Source organism: Balearica regulorum, chromosome 3 (genome assembly GCF_011004875.1).
Source record: "Balearica regulorum gibbericeps isolate bBalReg1 chromosome 3, bBalReg1.pri, whole genome shotgun sequence".
Classification (NCBI taxonomy): Eukaryota; Metazoa; Chordata; class Aves; order Gruiformes; family Gruidae; genus Balearica; species Balearica regulorum.
In genome coordinates, this window is record NC_046186.1 from 46,437,595 (window position 1) to 46,455,107 (window position 17,513).

General features: G+C 35.4%; 1 protein-coding gene across 2 annotated transcripts in view; it reads right to left on the reverse strand.

Annotated features, from left to right (window-relative positions):
* ASCC3 (activating signal cointegrator 1 complex subunit 3) overlaps positions 1-17,513 on the reverse strand; it is a 283,293-nt gene that overhangs the window by 128,384 nt on the left and 137,396 nt on the right. For both annotated transcript variants that reach the window (XM_075747786.1, XM_075747788.1), the window contains exon 14: positions 10,828-10,962. In XM_075747786.1, the coding sequence (XP_075603901.1) occupies positions 10,828-10,962 (135 nt within the window). The remainder of the gene's footprint in view (positions 1-10,827; positions 10,963-17,513) is intronic.

Sequence of the window (17,513 nt, forward strand, 5' to 3'; positions counted from 1 at the left end):
AGAGCACAAGAGAAAAACCAACAAATCTGAAATCCTCGGATTGGAGACTGGTTTTCAGAAAGACAGTTGATAACAGAATTCAAACTATACCATATATTTTATATTTTCTGATTCATAATAAAAACACTCGAAAATTCCAGTAGACTGTATGCAATGTAAAGGAGTACACAGAACTAGAAACAGAAAATAGAACTACAAATCTAAAGCCATGCAAATACAATTTCTAGAGTGAGACAAAAAAGTGACTGTAATAATAACAACAGAAATATACATTAAACTTCAAAAGTTTTTCCTTTTTAAAGGTCAGGAAAAGCAAAAGCAGAAATAAATTGTTTACTGTTTCTGTCAACTTTTTATTTCAGTTTACAACAGTTAATGCTTATGTTAACTCTAATAAATAGGAATACTCCTAAAAAAACCTGAAGGCAATGTTTTTCTACTGTTCACAATACATTTCTCTGTAAATAGACTTCTCCAAAACCTAAATGTCCACCGAAATCCCTCTCAACACTAAATTCCATGGCTCAGGATTCATTAAAACAGTAGGATCACCCTATATAGAACACATTTTTCTTTAACTTGTCAATTCTTAGGACCACATCATCTCATGAATTCTGTCTCTGACCTTTAAGCAGGACTACTGAATAAAATATCCCATGAAAGAAATACAAAGAGCTTCATTCCATTCTCTGAGAGATAATTAGCAAATATTTTTCAAAAGTAAAAAAATATAGTAATTATAAAACAAATAGGGAACTTCAATGTATGTTTGACATTTAATATAGCCTAATGTATTTGAATACATATCCTCATTTTATTTTTATAGTTTTTTTTAATGGCATATCAAATATTAGATATGTTATTAGTAAAACAAAAATAAAATGAGGATTTGCTCTGAAATAATTAAATGTCAAACAAATGATTACACATCAAATATTTGATGAATGTTCTCTAAAAATTAATTTCTAATAATTTAAAAACATTTGACAGATAATTAAGAGGATTAGTAAAATTGCTTTCAAATTTTAAAGGCCAGCAAAGAATACAATGCTTATAACTATTCTATTTTTCAGTTCCTCCTATGTGTCCAAGTAGCCTTCACTTACAGTTGCTGTGTCTAGATTAGAACATGCATGATTTGGGCATTACTATTTCTTGTAAGTCATACTCTGGATTTCAGATGTTTCTAAACATCTTCATCCATTACAGTGAACACTGTATAGAGAATAAAAAATAAGGATTGTATTACATTATCAAGATTATTCTCTGCCAGGTATTGCTAAATTTCATGTCAAATGAAATGGCAAGACTAAATGGCCTGCAGTCTGATAATTTTGGGAACTGTGCCAGTAAACATCCCTTTATACAAGCTAGATCTTGTCAGACAAACATAATATTATCATTACGAAGCTTAAATTAATCACTCTGCATCACACAGCACTGATATAACACAGTTAGACTTCTGTCAGAAATTTCATTTATATGGTATGACACTGGGACTTTAGTAGTACATAAAATGAATTTCACTTATTAAGGAGATTAAAATTAGGCAATGAAGATCAAAGAAATTAATTGTATATAGAAACTTTGACTTGACAGAATGTCTAATGAGGTTTTTCAGAGATCCAATTTGACCCATGGATGCTTCACTTTTGTACTGGTGACCAAATGTGTTCATGCTGATTAAAAGCATAGTGTGGAAACATGAAGCACTCTGAAGGAATGGTAAATGCTTGCAAGGACAGGTCAGTTCCACAGTGCCATTTGGCTCACCTACAGGCTGAGCTTTGAGATATCTGGGAACAAAAACCTACGTCAAGTTTTGAGAATGGATTTTAAAAAGAACCCTGAAAAGCTCTTACAAGTCACATGTTCTATCATGTTAATGCTCAATTTATTGCATAAGATGTATCAGATTTATAGTCTAAGGTATAAGAACTGCTGTCCCAGGTCAGACAAAGTCTGTCTAGAGCAGTAGTGTCTCTGAACTAAATGCTTAAGGAAGAGTATGTATCAATGTTCTTCCCAGTATATTCTCCTGGCCACCAGAAATTTGCCATTAAACAAACTACTGAGTAGCATGACCTACTCCTAATAACAATTTGTTATTATATAAATGAAGAAGAACTTTCACAGTGAAAAAAATTAAATTAGTGAAGAGAACCAGCATGAGATCCTAGGTCTGGAGCAGTAGGTCTAAAGCAGGCCAATTCAGTCATGAAGAACAACACACATCAAGGCTATATACATTAGAAATCGTTGCTGGAGCTCAAACAGAAATTCAGGCCTTGCTCAATTCTCTACATCACATTATAAACATTTCACAACAGCTGGTCCTTCTTGTCCACAAAAACTATGAATCCATTAGTGCGCTTCTAGAATGTTTCTACAACTCTGACTTGTTCTGTTCAGAACCACACTTGGCTGCAATAACAATGTTTTTTCATGACAGTTTTAATGGTAGAAAACTGAACAGTTATAATTCCTGGTGACAGTCACTTAGGCCTATATACGTAGGCTCTGTCTGCACACCTACATGGTCCTGAAGTTCTTACCTTAGCCAGTAAATTTCTCCAGTATTAGAATTAGCAGTGGAGGAGAAAATTCCTACACTTTCAGGTTACCTGAATGTAGATGTGTATTGCATGTGCTTCAGATAGTGCTATTTCAGCATTAGGTGTTTAATTACAGGATGGGTTTACTGGAGGGGGAGCAGAAAGTTCAGGGAAAAAAATAATCTCTTTATATTCAGTGACTTCATTGTGGCTTGTGTCTTTATCTGTTACACTTTGAAATCTTTACAAATTTCAGTGCACAAAGTTCCTATAACAAAACATGTGATTATAAAACCCTGTGGGAAGATGCATGTACATTACTGTTATTACTACAGTCACTTCTGTTAGAAATATTTACTGCTAAGAAAGAAAAAGAAAATTTAGACTGAACAGTAATAGTTTTAATAACACCACCCCCACCCCCCCATGCTCTAATTAATGAAATCTTTGGTGTACTCATAGGTCTTAATATGTTAGCCTTAATTGCTCAGCAAAATGTTGCTAGCATATTATTAATTTGATGATTATTGATGATTGTTTATGCAGAGTAGCTGCCTGGGCAGAACATATATCTTATTTGATTAGTATCCTTATTGTGATAACTGTATATAAATAAAAATACACCTTAAAGATATATGTTGTGACATATTCATTTCAATACATGATGTGCATTTTCATTTTAAACAGCAACAAGTTTCCTATGAACAGAGAACAAGTATTAGATTTCCTTTATATCTTAAAAACTCCTTTTGTAGATAATATTTATCAGGTAACAGACACTGACTCAACGAAATGTCTAGTTTTTATGGTACCTAAAATTAAAATAATTTAACTTTGTTGAATGGATCCCAAAAGAGGACAAATGGAAGTACATAGGGAAAAGTTATTGGTGATATTTTGCCACAGACTTCAGTATGAGTAGGCCTTCACACTATTTTTATTATTCCCATTAATAATTTATTTATGTGTGTCAGTGAAGAAGCCCTTAAGTACACAGGAGTATATAATTTGTATAATAATAATAACAACAACAATAATAACTAATATTTTTCCCCAAGACCTAGATCATATTTACATGCATAAGAAGTAAAATAATGTGAATTTGCATTAATGTAAAATGTGCATATCACAAGTACTGATCACTGGAAGAAGTTAATGAATTATTCTGTCTCTTGATAGTCATTGTAAGACTGGGCAACCACATGAACATTATATGAGCTCTGCTGGAGAACACAATTCTCTCTCATTCATTGCTACGGTCTTCACACCTCTTCCTTCTTAGCAGTCCCTGGTTATAAATTTGTTCTGTTATTAAAAGTAATACTACTTGGTCTTGCTTTCCAAGACAATCATTACCAGCTTCATTTTTTGCACTCTTCCTAGGCACTAATTCTTAAGAACTTTTCAAATTCTATTGGGAAAGATTCCAAATTTCTCACATTACACTTTCATGCTTCAAGTTCCTTTGTAAGATCTAAGAACACTTGGAAGTGTGTATACCATTCAAGTCATATGGAACTTCTATCTACAGTGTTTCCTGAAAAAGGATGATGCTTACAGTTTCATGTTAAAAGAAAAGCGTAGCTTCCCCACATAAGAGTTCAAATTCCCATGGGAATTTGCTTAGAATAACAAGTACTTTTCACATGAATGTATACAGTGACAATATTCACAAAATTCACATTTTGTATTAATAGCATTTAAAGCTAAGCTTACAACTGAAATATATTCATTTTTGTTACCTCTCTCCCAATTTCTTTCCCACTTCCTGCATCATGATGCTAAGTCATCACTGCTTTCAGTGAAGGTGAACTCTTTCCTATTTAAGCCATTTCTTCAGTGTAAAAGCATAGAGATTTTTCTACTTCATCAAAGCCTCCCAGGGGATTCTACCATGCAATTCTCTGAATAAGCCAAAGATTGTTCTCCTAAAGACCACAGTCCTAACTCTCGCTGTTTACCATCACAGTCTTCCTCTGAATACTGAGTTTAATCACTGCAACCAAACCTGCCATTCAGTTGCCTCCAGTTCTTCCCTGCATGAGCAGCAAGCCAAGCCAAGCAGGGGCCTGGCTGGATTCAAAAGCTGTCTCTAATACAGCCTATGAACCTCATGGGCTGCCCGAATAATGCTATTATCCCAGAAGATAGAATAACAGAATCATAGAATCATTTTGGTTGGAAAAGACCTTTAAGATCATCAAGTCCAATTGTTAACCTAAAACTGCCAAGTCCACCACTAAACCATGTCCCTAAGCACCACATCTACACGTCTTTTAATACCTCCAGGGATGGTGACTCAACCACTTCCCTGGGCAGCCTGTTCCAATGCTTGATAACCCTTTTGGTGAAGAAATTTTTCCTAACACCCGATATAAACCTCCCCTGGTGCAACTTGAGGCCATTTCCTCTTGTCCTATCACTTGTTACTCGGGAGAAGAGGCTGAACCCCCACCTCTCTACAGCCTCCTTTCAGGTAGTTGCAGAGAACAATAAGGTCTCACCTCAACCTCCTTTTCCACAGATTAAACAACTGCAGATCCCTCAGTTGATCCTCATAAAACTTGTGCTCTAGACCCTTCATCACTTTGTTTCCCTTCTTTGGACATGCTCCAGCACCTCAATGTCTGTCTTTGAGGGGCCCAAAACTGAACACAGTATTCAAGCTGTGGCCTCACCAGTGCTGAGTACAAAGGGACAATCACTGCCCTAGTCCTGCTGGCCACACTATTTCTGATACAAGCCAGGATGCTATTGGCCTTCTTGGCCACCTGGGCACACTGCTGGCTCATATTCAGCCAGCTGTCAACCAATACCCCCAGGTCCTTTTCCACTTTAGCTTTCCAGCCACTCTTCCCCAAGCCTGTGGCGTTGCATGGGGTTATTATGACCCAAGTGTAGGACCTGGCACTTAGCCTTTTTGAACCTCATACAGATGATTGATAAAGATATTAAAGAGAACTAGCCCCAATAATGAGCTCTGGAAAACACCACTTGTGACCGACAGCCAACTGGATTTAACTCTACCCATCACAACTTTTTGGGCCTAGTCACCCAGCCAGTTTTTTACCCAGCAGAGTGTACCCATCCAAGCTGTGAGCAGCCAGTTTCTCCAGGAGAATGCTGTAGGAAATGATGTCAAAAGCTTTACTGAAGTCCAAGTAGACAACATCCACAGCATTTCCCTCATCCACTAGATGGGTGACCTTGTCATAGAAGGAGATCAGGTTAGTCAAGGAGGACTTGCCTTTCATAAATCCATGCTGACTTGGCCTGATCACATGGTTGTCCTGTATGTGCTGTGTGATGGCACTCAAGATGATCTGCTCCATAACCCTCCCCAGCACCATGGTCAGACTGATTGGCCTATTGTTCCCTGGGTTCTCCAGCCAGCCCTTATTGTAGATGGGTGTCATATTTGCTAACCTCCAGTCAACTGAGACCTCCCTGGTTAGCCAGGACTGCTGATCAATGATGGAAAGTGGCTCGGTGAGCACTTCTGCCAGCTCCCTCAGTACCCTTGGGTGGATCCCATCCAGCCCCATAGACTTGTGTGTGTCTAAGTGGTGTAGCAGGTCGCTAATCATTTCCCCTTGGATTATGAGGGCTTCAGTCTGCGCCTAATCCCTGTCTCCCAGCTAAGGGGGCTGGGTACCCAGAGAACAACTGGTTTTACTATTAAAGACTGAGGCAAAGGCGGCATTAAGTACCTCAGCCTTTTCCTCATCCTTTATCACTATGTGTGCCCCTGGATTCAATAAAGCATGGAGATTCTCCTTAGGCCTCCTTTTGATACTAATGTATTTATAGAAACATTTTTTACTGTCTTTTACGACAGTAGCGAGATTAAATTCTAGTTGGGCTTTGGCCCTTCTAATTTTCTCCCTGCATAACCTCACGACATCCTTGTAGTCCTCCTGTGTTGCCTGCCCCTTCTTCCAAAGGTCGTAAACTCTTTTTTTTCCTGAATTCCAGCCAAAGCTCTCTGTTCAGTCAGTCTGGTCTTCTTCCCCACTGGCTTGTCTTTTGGCACATGGGGACAGCCTGCTCCTGTGCCTTTAAGATTTTATTCTTGAAGGATATCCAGCCTTCCTGGACTCCTTTGCCCTTCAGAACGGCCTCCCAAGAGACTTCATCAACCAGTCTCCTAAACAGGCCAAAGTCTGCCTCCAGAAGTCCAAGGTGGCAGTTCCACAGACCCCCCTCCTTACTTCTCTGAGAACTGAAAACTTCCCAAGAGGGACTCCAATTATCACATCACCCACAAGTCCTTCTCTGTTCACAAACAACAGGTCCAGTGGGGCCGCCTTCCCTAGTTGGGTACCTCACCAACTTGTCAGGAAGTTATCTTCCACACACTCCAGGAACCTCCTAGATGGTTTAAATCTCCCATGAAAATGAAGGCCTTCCAGCAGGAGACTTCTGCCAGTAGCTCCTAGTAAGTCACATCCACTAGCTCCCCATAGACAGGTGGCCCATAACATACCTCAATCACAACGTCCCTGTCTGTTACTTCCTCCTCCGATCTTGAACCAGACAGGAGCTGCACATGTCCACTTTCACTGTGGAGGTCTGCACAGCCAAAGATCTTACTAACAGAGAGCACTACTCACTCTCTCCCTCTTCCTTATCTGTCCTTTCCAATGTGGTACATAAGATGCATTGTTTCAGAGATCTAATCTGCCTGCTATACCCATAAGTAGTAAGTATTATATCACATCAAAACATTTTCATATTACACATTACTTTCTGAAGCAGTAAGAAATGCCATAAACACAGCTGATTCTTCCTTTTGATGTAGTGTAGACTAGTACACATTTTAAAATGTCTTTTACAGTACTATGAGTCTAGGATTTCCTGTTCAAGCTGAAGAACAGCCAGGAAAGAGCCTAACCAAAACCATGATACTATAGCAGAGCAAATCCTGGCAATCAACAGTTCATTACCTCATGGAAAAGCGTTACTGCGAACAGATAGCTGACTGAATGCATTATTTTGGCAGGTAGCATATGATCTAAAGATGGTAAGACAACTACTTTAAGGAATAGACAATGAGTTTATTAAAAAAATACCCTAATATCAAATGTGCTTTTCATAATAAAAGAAAAAAAATAAAAGAGAATCTCTCCTTACTAGTATCACTAATTTGATATTACTTAATGTAAAAGACACTGACAACTTGAGAAAGAAAAGCAGCCAACAGTTACATGCTTCATATTATTCTGTGTTTAAAGACTTCTTGCCATAATGTCTACTCATTACATTTAAAAAATAAAATATTGAAATAAAAGACTCAGGTATTTCCAATGGAGAATAATCATATCTTTCATACAATGACTACACTTTTTGTGGTGACAGTTTTTAAATGTTTCAGGGACTTCCCAGTGAAATTTATTGAGCATCAAAATAACCACTTAATTTAGTGGAATTTTGTTGGGAATCTTTCACTTATTTTAATTATTATTATTAAGTTTACCTTCCTAAGAATCTGAGATAGTATAATGAGAACTATACTCTCTAGCTGTATTACAGTATGCAAAATGGTTCTTCACAATACCACTCGTGATTCTTCAATTACTTTTTATAACATACAAGTCCCTAAACCTTCTAGGCAAAAGAAGTATTTTTGCTGTCATAATAATGCAGAAAGTAGTCAAAAGGATCAAAGATTCCCATGAAATATAAGAGAAGACTTAATTGGCTTTCATTACAGCGAAGGCCAGTTTGCTTTATTACAAATGTTAGAAAACTTCTGTAAAGTAAATCTTCTAAAGCAAAGTCAGGTTTTCTACAATCTTTTGCACAGATCAACATTTGGAACTACAACTCTCAACCAATTCAAAATTTGATTTAGAAGAGATGCTGGGATTCATAACAAATCTGTGTGTGCTAGGGTAGGGATGTAAGGGGCAGAAGAACGAGTAGAGAAATCTGATATTTTAGTCAGTATCCCCTAGATTTCAGTGTGATGCATAAATATCCTTAGAAAAAGAAGTTATTTCAGATACGCAGCCAACCAACCTATAGGCCATCTTATCTACCGCTCTCTTAATCTGTACTACAAATGCTACTTAAATCAGTCTCCAAAACAGGAAGCAATAACCTGTATTCTAAATCGGTTTAGAACTTTACTTTTCTCTGGGACATTCTTGTAGTTCCCATCAACATAAAAATATGCTTTCTGATTCATTTAATCCCAGAATAAGGAGGAGAACTAAACATACAGCAGTAGTTTTCAATGAAATAGAGAGTGAGATGGACAAATACTTTGACAGATACCTCACATAGTATGTGCTGCTGAAACAAGCACATCATTTTTCCTAATTTCTTTAGCAATAATTTTGAGTGTCTAAATAAGCACTGGTACTTTCAATAGCTTAACATATTTTTTCTGTATTAGCACTAAAAAAATTATATTATTTTTAATAAACTAAGACTTTCAGATTTTGCTCTAAGAAATCTAATGAGATGAAGTTCAGCATTAATTACCAGTGTTAGAGTAGAAACTTGGGATCTCCAGGTTCAGGTTTGATGTTATTTTTATAATGCAGCAGATACTAAAATCCATTAGAAAAAGAGGGGCTTTTTAATATGCTATTTTATGAAATATAAGGGCATAAACTTTCAAATTTGCATAGTCTAAAAAATATTTATTATAGCTCTCAGAAGCGTCTCAACAGAAAGAACATACTTGATTCCGATTTTAAAAAAATCTTCTCTAAAATAGAATTTTCTCTACATTTCAGAAATTTGAATTTTCCAACTGTAACATCTATGCTCCATTCATAATCAATAAGTCTGAATGAATCCCTTCACTTTCTCTTCAGAGGTATAAAATAATGTATTTATAACACCTAAAGACAGACACAGAATCTAAAAGCCTCACAGGGGCCTCCCAAATATTTAAGAGTTTATCAATAAATTTGCCAGTGAGAGAAGGTCTTATACATACATTAAACTTTCTACAGTGAATAAGTATCTCCTTTATGTTCTGCTATTTAGTTGGGGAGAAAGAAAGAACATTATTTTTCAAGGAATTATTAACAACGTTAACTCTAATCTTTAGACCTCAATTAATATCACCAAATGTAAATGTCACATGTAACACTGAATTAAGAATTGTTTTGGAAATATCCTCTCAACAGAAATACTGGCACATTGCTTGAATAGATTAAAAGAAGTTGTTGCAAGTTACTTCTGCATGTTATATATTAGAAAACAAATTTGGAAGGTCAACTAACACAATTCATACAAAGACAGACCTGTTAGAATGCATAAAAATGTACACAGTTTCAGCTGGAAAGTACTCAGCCACTGCTCAAAATACCAGTAATTTATGAGCCATATACATATTTTTAAAGATCAGATTAAGAGGGCTAAACCCTTGTGAGAATCAAATGGCTTTCCCACTTTTGACTCAAACTGATTATTTTTTGATTGCCCACCATTAGTTGATTCATAAGGAAAGTCAGATGGTTTTGGAAAGGTAGTAAACTTACAGGCTAGGTCAAATTAATACTTTAAGACAGTCTTCTGTGGCAACTGGTGGTTTAGGGACTTCCTGAACTGCAGAATACATGAAGACTGCTGTGATCAGTGATCACCAAATCATCCTCCTTTAACTTGTCCAATTCTTTTTTGATAAATAACCTCCTCTCCAATGCTATGATGGACTTCAGAAATCAAACAATTTCAGATATATAAATGAATTTTAACCTAGTGACTTCACTAATTTAACGATAAATATAAATTATGAATCCTCACCTATCTCACATATCAGAAATTCACCTAGATACAGTGCAGCACTGCAGGGTTCCATGCATGTACCAAATAGCTTTCAGTCTGGGAAGGTAGTTTTGGGGCCTATCTACACCACTGAGTTCTTTAACTCTTCCCAAGAACCATTAAAAATACAGAGAAAGCACATCATGGGACTCTCAGATTAAAAGGATATCATATCTTTCTTTCAAAAGTGAACTCCACTAGACAAAGCATGGCCTGTTAGACTTTATCAATATTGACCTCTAAATACAAGTTGCATAAACCACAACCCATCATCAGCTTTTGTTTAAAAAATGAAAAGTAACAGCACTTTCTCTTCCTTCACCATTACTCTTTTCTCTATTCATTTCAGCAATTCCATGCTTTTCTTCAGAGCAAAATATATCTTCCCGGAAGCTCAAAAATGCTTCAGCTATTCCCATCTTGGACTGTCTCATAAAAACACCAATTCTAGGATTGTAAAGACTGCCAATTTAAATTAATTACTTACCTGTTTTTCAGCTTGCCCATAATCTGATCCTTGGGGTGACAAAAAGTGACAAATATGACCATTGTTTTTTGCTTTTTCTCGAAGACCCATAGCAGTTCGTACTGTGGCATTTCTAGCATGAACAAACACCATCACCTTAAGATAGAAAGAAACAGGACTGATGAGACATAACAAAAGTCTTAATCAAACAATGAAAACACTTTAATTACAAAATATCCCCTATAGGAACAACAACAACAAAAAGTTAATACATGACATACTAATGTTGCTTTAGGGAAATTAAAGGACGATCCTGCCTATACTGTATTTAATATTTTCAAAGACTTTTTGAGAAGGTTCTCTTTTTTAATTCTTTAGTCTTCAAAAGATAGCAAGATATTTGTTGGCAAAAAATAGTTCACTTTCACAAAGTAGGGAGATTACCATTGATGTAAAGATTTATGTTATCTGACACATCCTAAATGATCTGGAAAGCAAATAGTGAGGCAATAAGTTTTCTAATGGTATGACTATGTGAGACAGCTGAAATAAAAACTGACTATAAAGAACCTCAGGAGGATACTGCAGTCCCAAACCACTGGACAAACAAAGAGAAGAATGAAATTAAGCACCAAAAAATGCAAAACACATATGGGAACATGAGTTTTAAACTAACAGATATGATTATGGGTTTTAAACCACATACTATCACTCAGTAAGATATCTTAGAAACACATTTCCCTGAAAATATCAGCGAAGAGTTGAGTGGTAATCAAAAATTATTTGTGCCCATGTCTGCAGTAGGCTTTGGAAATACAGTTGGGTATCACCCATCCAACCCCACTGTCACTTGACTATGCTTATTACCATCACATATGGTATTTGAACCAAGAGACAGCAATGAGATATTAATACGCATCCCTTTAGATATGTATGTCTAACATATTAAATTAAGATTCACTGCAAGGCATATTTAAGATGAATCATGGCAGTAAGCCCCCTGATTGGTGTAGAAAGGGAAAAGTGATTAAATACCACTTAATGCCATTGTAATAACAGTTCTGAATGTCTGTTAACCACATACTGCTGGAAAAGGTACACTATAGAAAACACTATATTGTCCCGCTAAGCACTTTGTATTGTCTAGGGTTTGCTTAAATTGACCCCACATACTTGGTCAGACAACTGTTCAGTTTGGTCAAAGTATCACAATTTCTGTGTTCTTAAAATGCACATATGGAAAAGCTTGAGTGCCTGGCTCTTGAGTAAACGGCAAACACCGTTTTGCAAATCCATCTAATTTTAATTAAAAATGTAACCATAGAGTTATAGTTCTGTTTTAAGGTAGTTTCAGTTGAATTTTAAGACTGGTATGTCAAATTCCAGAGAATGGCGGGTTTAATTTTGGCCTTTTGGCAGCAGCATCATTGTATCAACTTGCAGTGTATAATTGCATTACTTTAAGTGAAAAACTATTAACAAAGTAGAAGTATTTAGGGTATAATTAAACAAGCTACTGCCTCTGTTCTTAATTTGGAAATTCATAATTTAATTGTAAATGTGTAATGCACATACAATTTTATACAAAAGTAGTCATAATAGTTATGAATTTATAATTTATACAAATTCACAATTAAAAAAAAGAAAATTAATTCAGGTGTCAACACAGAGAAGGGCTAAAAAGAGAAACAATGTGTGCATTACTATTTGCTTAGTGGGAGCAATCCCTCATTATGTGTTTTAGCTTATTTGATACATTCTTTCATCATCAATTTAGTAACACTGTGACTCCTACAATTATTAGCTTTCATCTAAGTAGAAATATTCTCAGATACATGTTACAGCAACATACCAATATCCTCTAACTTAAAACCAACATATTGGCAAAATCTTTTTAAAATTTCTTCCAAAAGCAAGAGGACTACAACATAAAGTTCAGTGTATGTCCCTTCTGTCTTCATTAATTGCTTAAGCATTACTTGCATATTTATTTTTTTGTAATTTTTTTCTATAGAAAGCCTGAATAAAAATACGTAAGTACTCAAAACAGCAGCTTCCTTTTATTAACAGACGTACTATGTCTTCTCCAGTGAATTCTCACTTACAAACTCTGTCAACAGGTTTGACTGAAAAAAATCACTTTTAAAATCAACTTGATTTTATAGTTTACTAGTTTGTTTCCTTTTCAAATAGAGTCATATTAAAACTTGATTCTTTGGTGAATAATAGCTAAATTCTGTGAAAATAAGTAACTTCTGAAAGTTGAGAAACTGAGGAAATACAGCATGAGGCATTAAAGTGAAATAGGAATGGTCCTTTTTATCCAGGTAATTTTGAAACTCCTGAATTAGGAAGTGTAAAAACATTTGACGTGTTGATTCCTTAAAAAAAAAAAAAAAAAAAAAAAAAAGGGAGTCACATATGCACTAAGGCATATTATGATTTAACCACAAAATAGGTTTGTTGACTAGTTTTACACTATATTTAATCTTCTAGATTCTATTTGATTTCAGTCCTGCATTAATTTTGAAATTGCCACCTACATCTTAAATCTAAAAAGGCAACTTTGACAATGGTGTTTATGCAGCATTAATATTAATAAAGTTCTAACATATTAGACTAATATATTTTTGCATGCTTTGACATAATATTGATAAGTATCTTACTGGTTCTCCTGACCTTTATAAATTCCTAACTAAAGACCAAATGAAGTGTGGTTTGACTGAATTTTTTGAAGTAGGAAGGAGTTATATGGCTAAGAGGAGAAACCTAAAGGAGCAGCTGCAAGCAGGAATGCTTTTAAGGTTTGAAAGGAACTAATAAAAACAGTAAAATAAAATAGCAAGCAAATCTGCACACAAGTGCGTATCTATATCCAATAAACCTCTTAACCAGAGTATAATTCTTTATGGCTTGTCTAAACAAGCTACAGAGAAAGAGTTATGTTAGGAGGTAACTTCAAACTAAACAAGCTACAGTAAAAAAAAAAAAAAAAAAAAAAAAAATTAGGTGTAATGCTATAGCGCCCTAAAAAAAAAAAAAAAATAATTAATAAAAAAGCTGTACTGGGAAATGAGAATGGGTAAAACCATAAGTCAGTATAGTTACACAAAGCAGGGCACAGACTACTAGTCACAGAAGAGACAATAGCAGAAAACAGGCCCTTAATTGAAGAATCTTCCTTTTAATTATTATACAAATGAACAGAAACTGCAATGCTTGTATAGAGCCCATTCCTGAAACTGTGTGAGGAAAATTCCTCTTAGTTCCAGTCATAATCAGACAGAGTCTTTAGGAAATGACACTCTGAAGTCAACTGTGACTACGATGTCCTACTCCTGCTAAGACAATGATAAGCAACACCAGAAAGATAAGGGAATATTGTTTTGAAGAGTTAGAAGAAAATTTGTTGTTATTCTTCAGGTTTCTTCCCTGCCCTTAATTCTACCTCACCTTGAAAGCAGATGAGACTGTGCTAAAAGCAGTATATTGGGAGATGAAGCTGTAACTTTCATATGTAACTTTTACTAGTGATACAGAAATATTAGAAATTCAACTTAATAGGAACCTCTGTAGGAAAATAAAATCTAATAGCTGACACTTTGCTATAGAATATTATACAAACATATAAATATAAGTATATTGTATAACCGAATCTTGGCCGCTGAACATTTCTAAAATGACTACATAGCATTACTTTTGCAATACCTTCCTTTCAATTAACATACTTTAGAACACATGACTCAAAAATCAGTTTGTCTCAGTAGAAAAGAATCTGAATCCTTTTTCAAAGTCTAGCACCTTGATTTTATTTGAAATGGTGACAAACTTGAGGATTAATCTAAAAAAATGGCAAAAAATATTATGTAGCACTGTGGAAGATGTAATAGTTGTACAGACTTGGACACACCTGCAGTCATCTACTTGAGATGCTAGATAAGATACACAGGAGCTCGAGAAATGCAGGTATTAAAAGCACAGCTATGAGAGGTAACAGAAAAGACCAAAATGCCTTAAGAAATAAGACCATAAAATAAATAAATTGAAATTTCCTAGAAAAATTGAATTCTTGGTAGAAATAAAATTATACAGTCCAGGGTACTGGCAGGGAATTGAAGACGAGAAAAAATAAAGAACTACTGTGCAATGCTCACAGTTAAAAGCCCACAAGAATATTACCACTGTAACAGGAGGATCACTGAGAGAACATTCAAAAGCCATGAAACCACTAATCAAAATGTTTATGAGAAACATTTTCATATTTTTTTCATGCTGCTGAGAATGTCAACAGTGCTGGAAAAAAGAGTTGGAGCCTTTTACCTAAAAACAACTACTTGGGAACCTTAGGAACTTTGATACTAGGAGGCACTCAGTTTAGATACTTCAAGAACTGTCAGACAGATGGACTGGAATCACATTACATTTGAAGCTCCAAGCTTCCTTTATCTTTTATTTTAACCATTATACTCAATAAATTGCAATAAATTAATAATATTGAAAACTTCTCTCTGACATCCAATACTACATATAAAAATAAACTGTAGCCATAAAGAGCATCAACATTCTTTTTTACTCCATTCACCCAGTAAACTGAGGGGTTAATATTTAAAGAGCTTATGTTTCTGCTTTCAGAACTTGATAAAACTTCAGTTATGATTTCTAAGCTTCTGCCCTGATGCAGCTGAAACTAAACAGGACAAGTACAATTCCATGCTGGGTTTTCCACAAGAACTGAAAAACAAGCAACCTGTTTCTCAGTGAGGGGACTGGAAGATGGTTCAAGTGCATCATTAGGAATAGTAGTTAGGCAGGAGAAATTAAAAAACTCAAACAACTGGGTTAAATTGGGAAGCCAGTCTTTAACAAACACAGTTTGTATTTAATCTTCCTTGTTACATCAAAACACGATCAAGATCTAGTTTTCATCTTGTTTTATCTAGCATACTCTGATCAAACCCTGCTCTCAAGAATTAACAATTCCATACTGGGATTTCCTGTGAGGTTAATCATGACAAGAAGTCAGGATTACATAATCCCAAGGAAAAAAATGTATACAACATTGTTTCTTCATATTCCCATTTTGCAAGTGAAACCAAGGTTAAGTGTATTCACTATCTGAGTGTGGAACTTAAGATGTGAGATCGTACTACTTACTATATATGACTTGATAAAATCAAAGGAGAGCTCCTATTAACTCCATTCAAGCCATGAGCACCCAGTACTCTTAATCATCAGATCAACGCTTCCTATGTCATAACTCAAAATTTAGAAGCCCTGATTAGTATGTACTTCTGAAGATGTTTATTTCAGAAGCTTCAGGTTCTGTAGCATCAGACATAAACTGTCAGAGGCAGAGGAAAAAACCCCAAAAATCTAAATTTTCAGTGAAGTGTCTCTTTGTCCTACATAACAGACCATCTCTTCTTTCTCCATCATTCTCTATTGTACAGATCACACGATTTTAATCTTCTGCAATGAAGATGTGTCCTGACACAGAACTACTTCTTTAACATCTAAAATCTCTTGCACTAAATGAACTAAAAGAAATAAAGGTCTAATGCATAAAAACTCTCAGAATATTTGCTGGTCAAAGAACACATTGATATTCTCTTAACACTTTTTATATGGCTTTTTTATATGAAGACAATGTCTGACATCACAGCAATCACTCATTCAGAAAGACATAAGACTTTATTATGCAAACAATAACTAAGAAACATGCATTGTAGAACAGCCCTCTACCCAGAAGCCTTTCCACAGTTTTTATAGAAAGATACCTAATTTTCAGATGCATAGCATGTTTTCTTTAGGAATTTTACCTCCCACTGTTTTTAAACTAATCATGTGCACTTGAATTCATTGACTTTTGTGTATTTCATGATCGCATATCAACAGCTGACCAAATTTTTAAATTTAAAATGATTGCACAAATTGCTGACAATAAAAAGAACTTCTCAGCGAGAGGTAGACAGGCACCAAGTCTGAATAAAAAAAATAGTCTGCTTTATTAGCTGATTAGAGGTGCCCAATCTTATTAAGGCTAATGTTTACTTGTAATCTCTGTACATCACCAAATATGTTTGTAAAGAACCAGCTCTAGCTAAAAACTGACATAACACCTCGTTGAATGTTTTTCCCCCAAAGAAGTTGGTAAGCATTTACCAAATATGTTGTGAGACAACAATATAGTCTTAGGAGGGTTAATTTAGTCTGTCCTAACTGTGTCAGAGAATATTATATTTCAGTGGCAAAATCTCTGTGCATTAAATTATGCAAATAGGTTAGGAAAAGTAATTTAGAATAGAGAGAAGCGGTTCCACAGCTACAAGCTGTGTAATTAGATCTGTACTCTGCAGTTCAAAGCTAGCTCTGGTGTATATAGCCCTAGTGCTGAAAGCGTCTGCTGCTGCTCTCCTGAAACCAAAGCTTTTAAATGATAAAAAAATACACAAGAAAGGAGAAAGCAAATGTCTCTAGCTAGGTTACCTCCCCAGAATTTTCTTAAAGTATGAAAGAATCAAACATTTTCACCTAAGACTCTGTTTAAAATTCACAACAGGAAGTGCTTACATTCTCCAAGTGTTGCATATTCCAGGTTGTAATCTGTCTGAAAGTTAGTGCATCACCAACGCACTGAAAAGCATGTTATTATTGAACATACCTATGAGAACTAGTACTTTCCTGTTATATCAGAGACACATAACTAG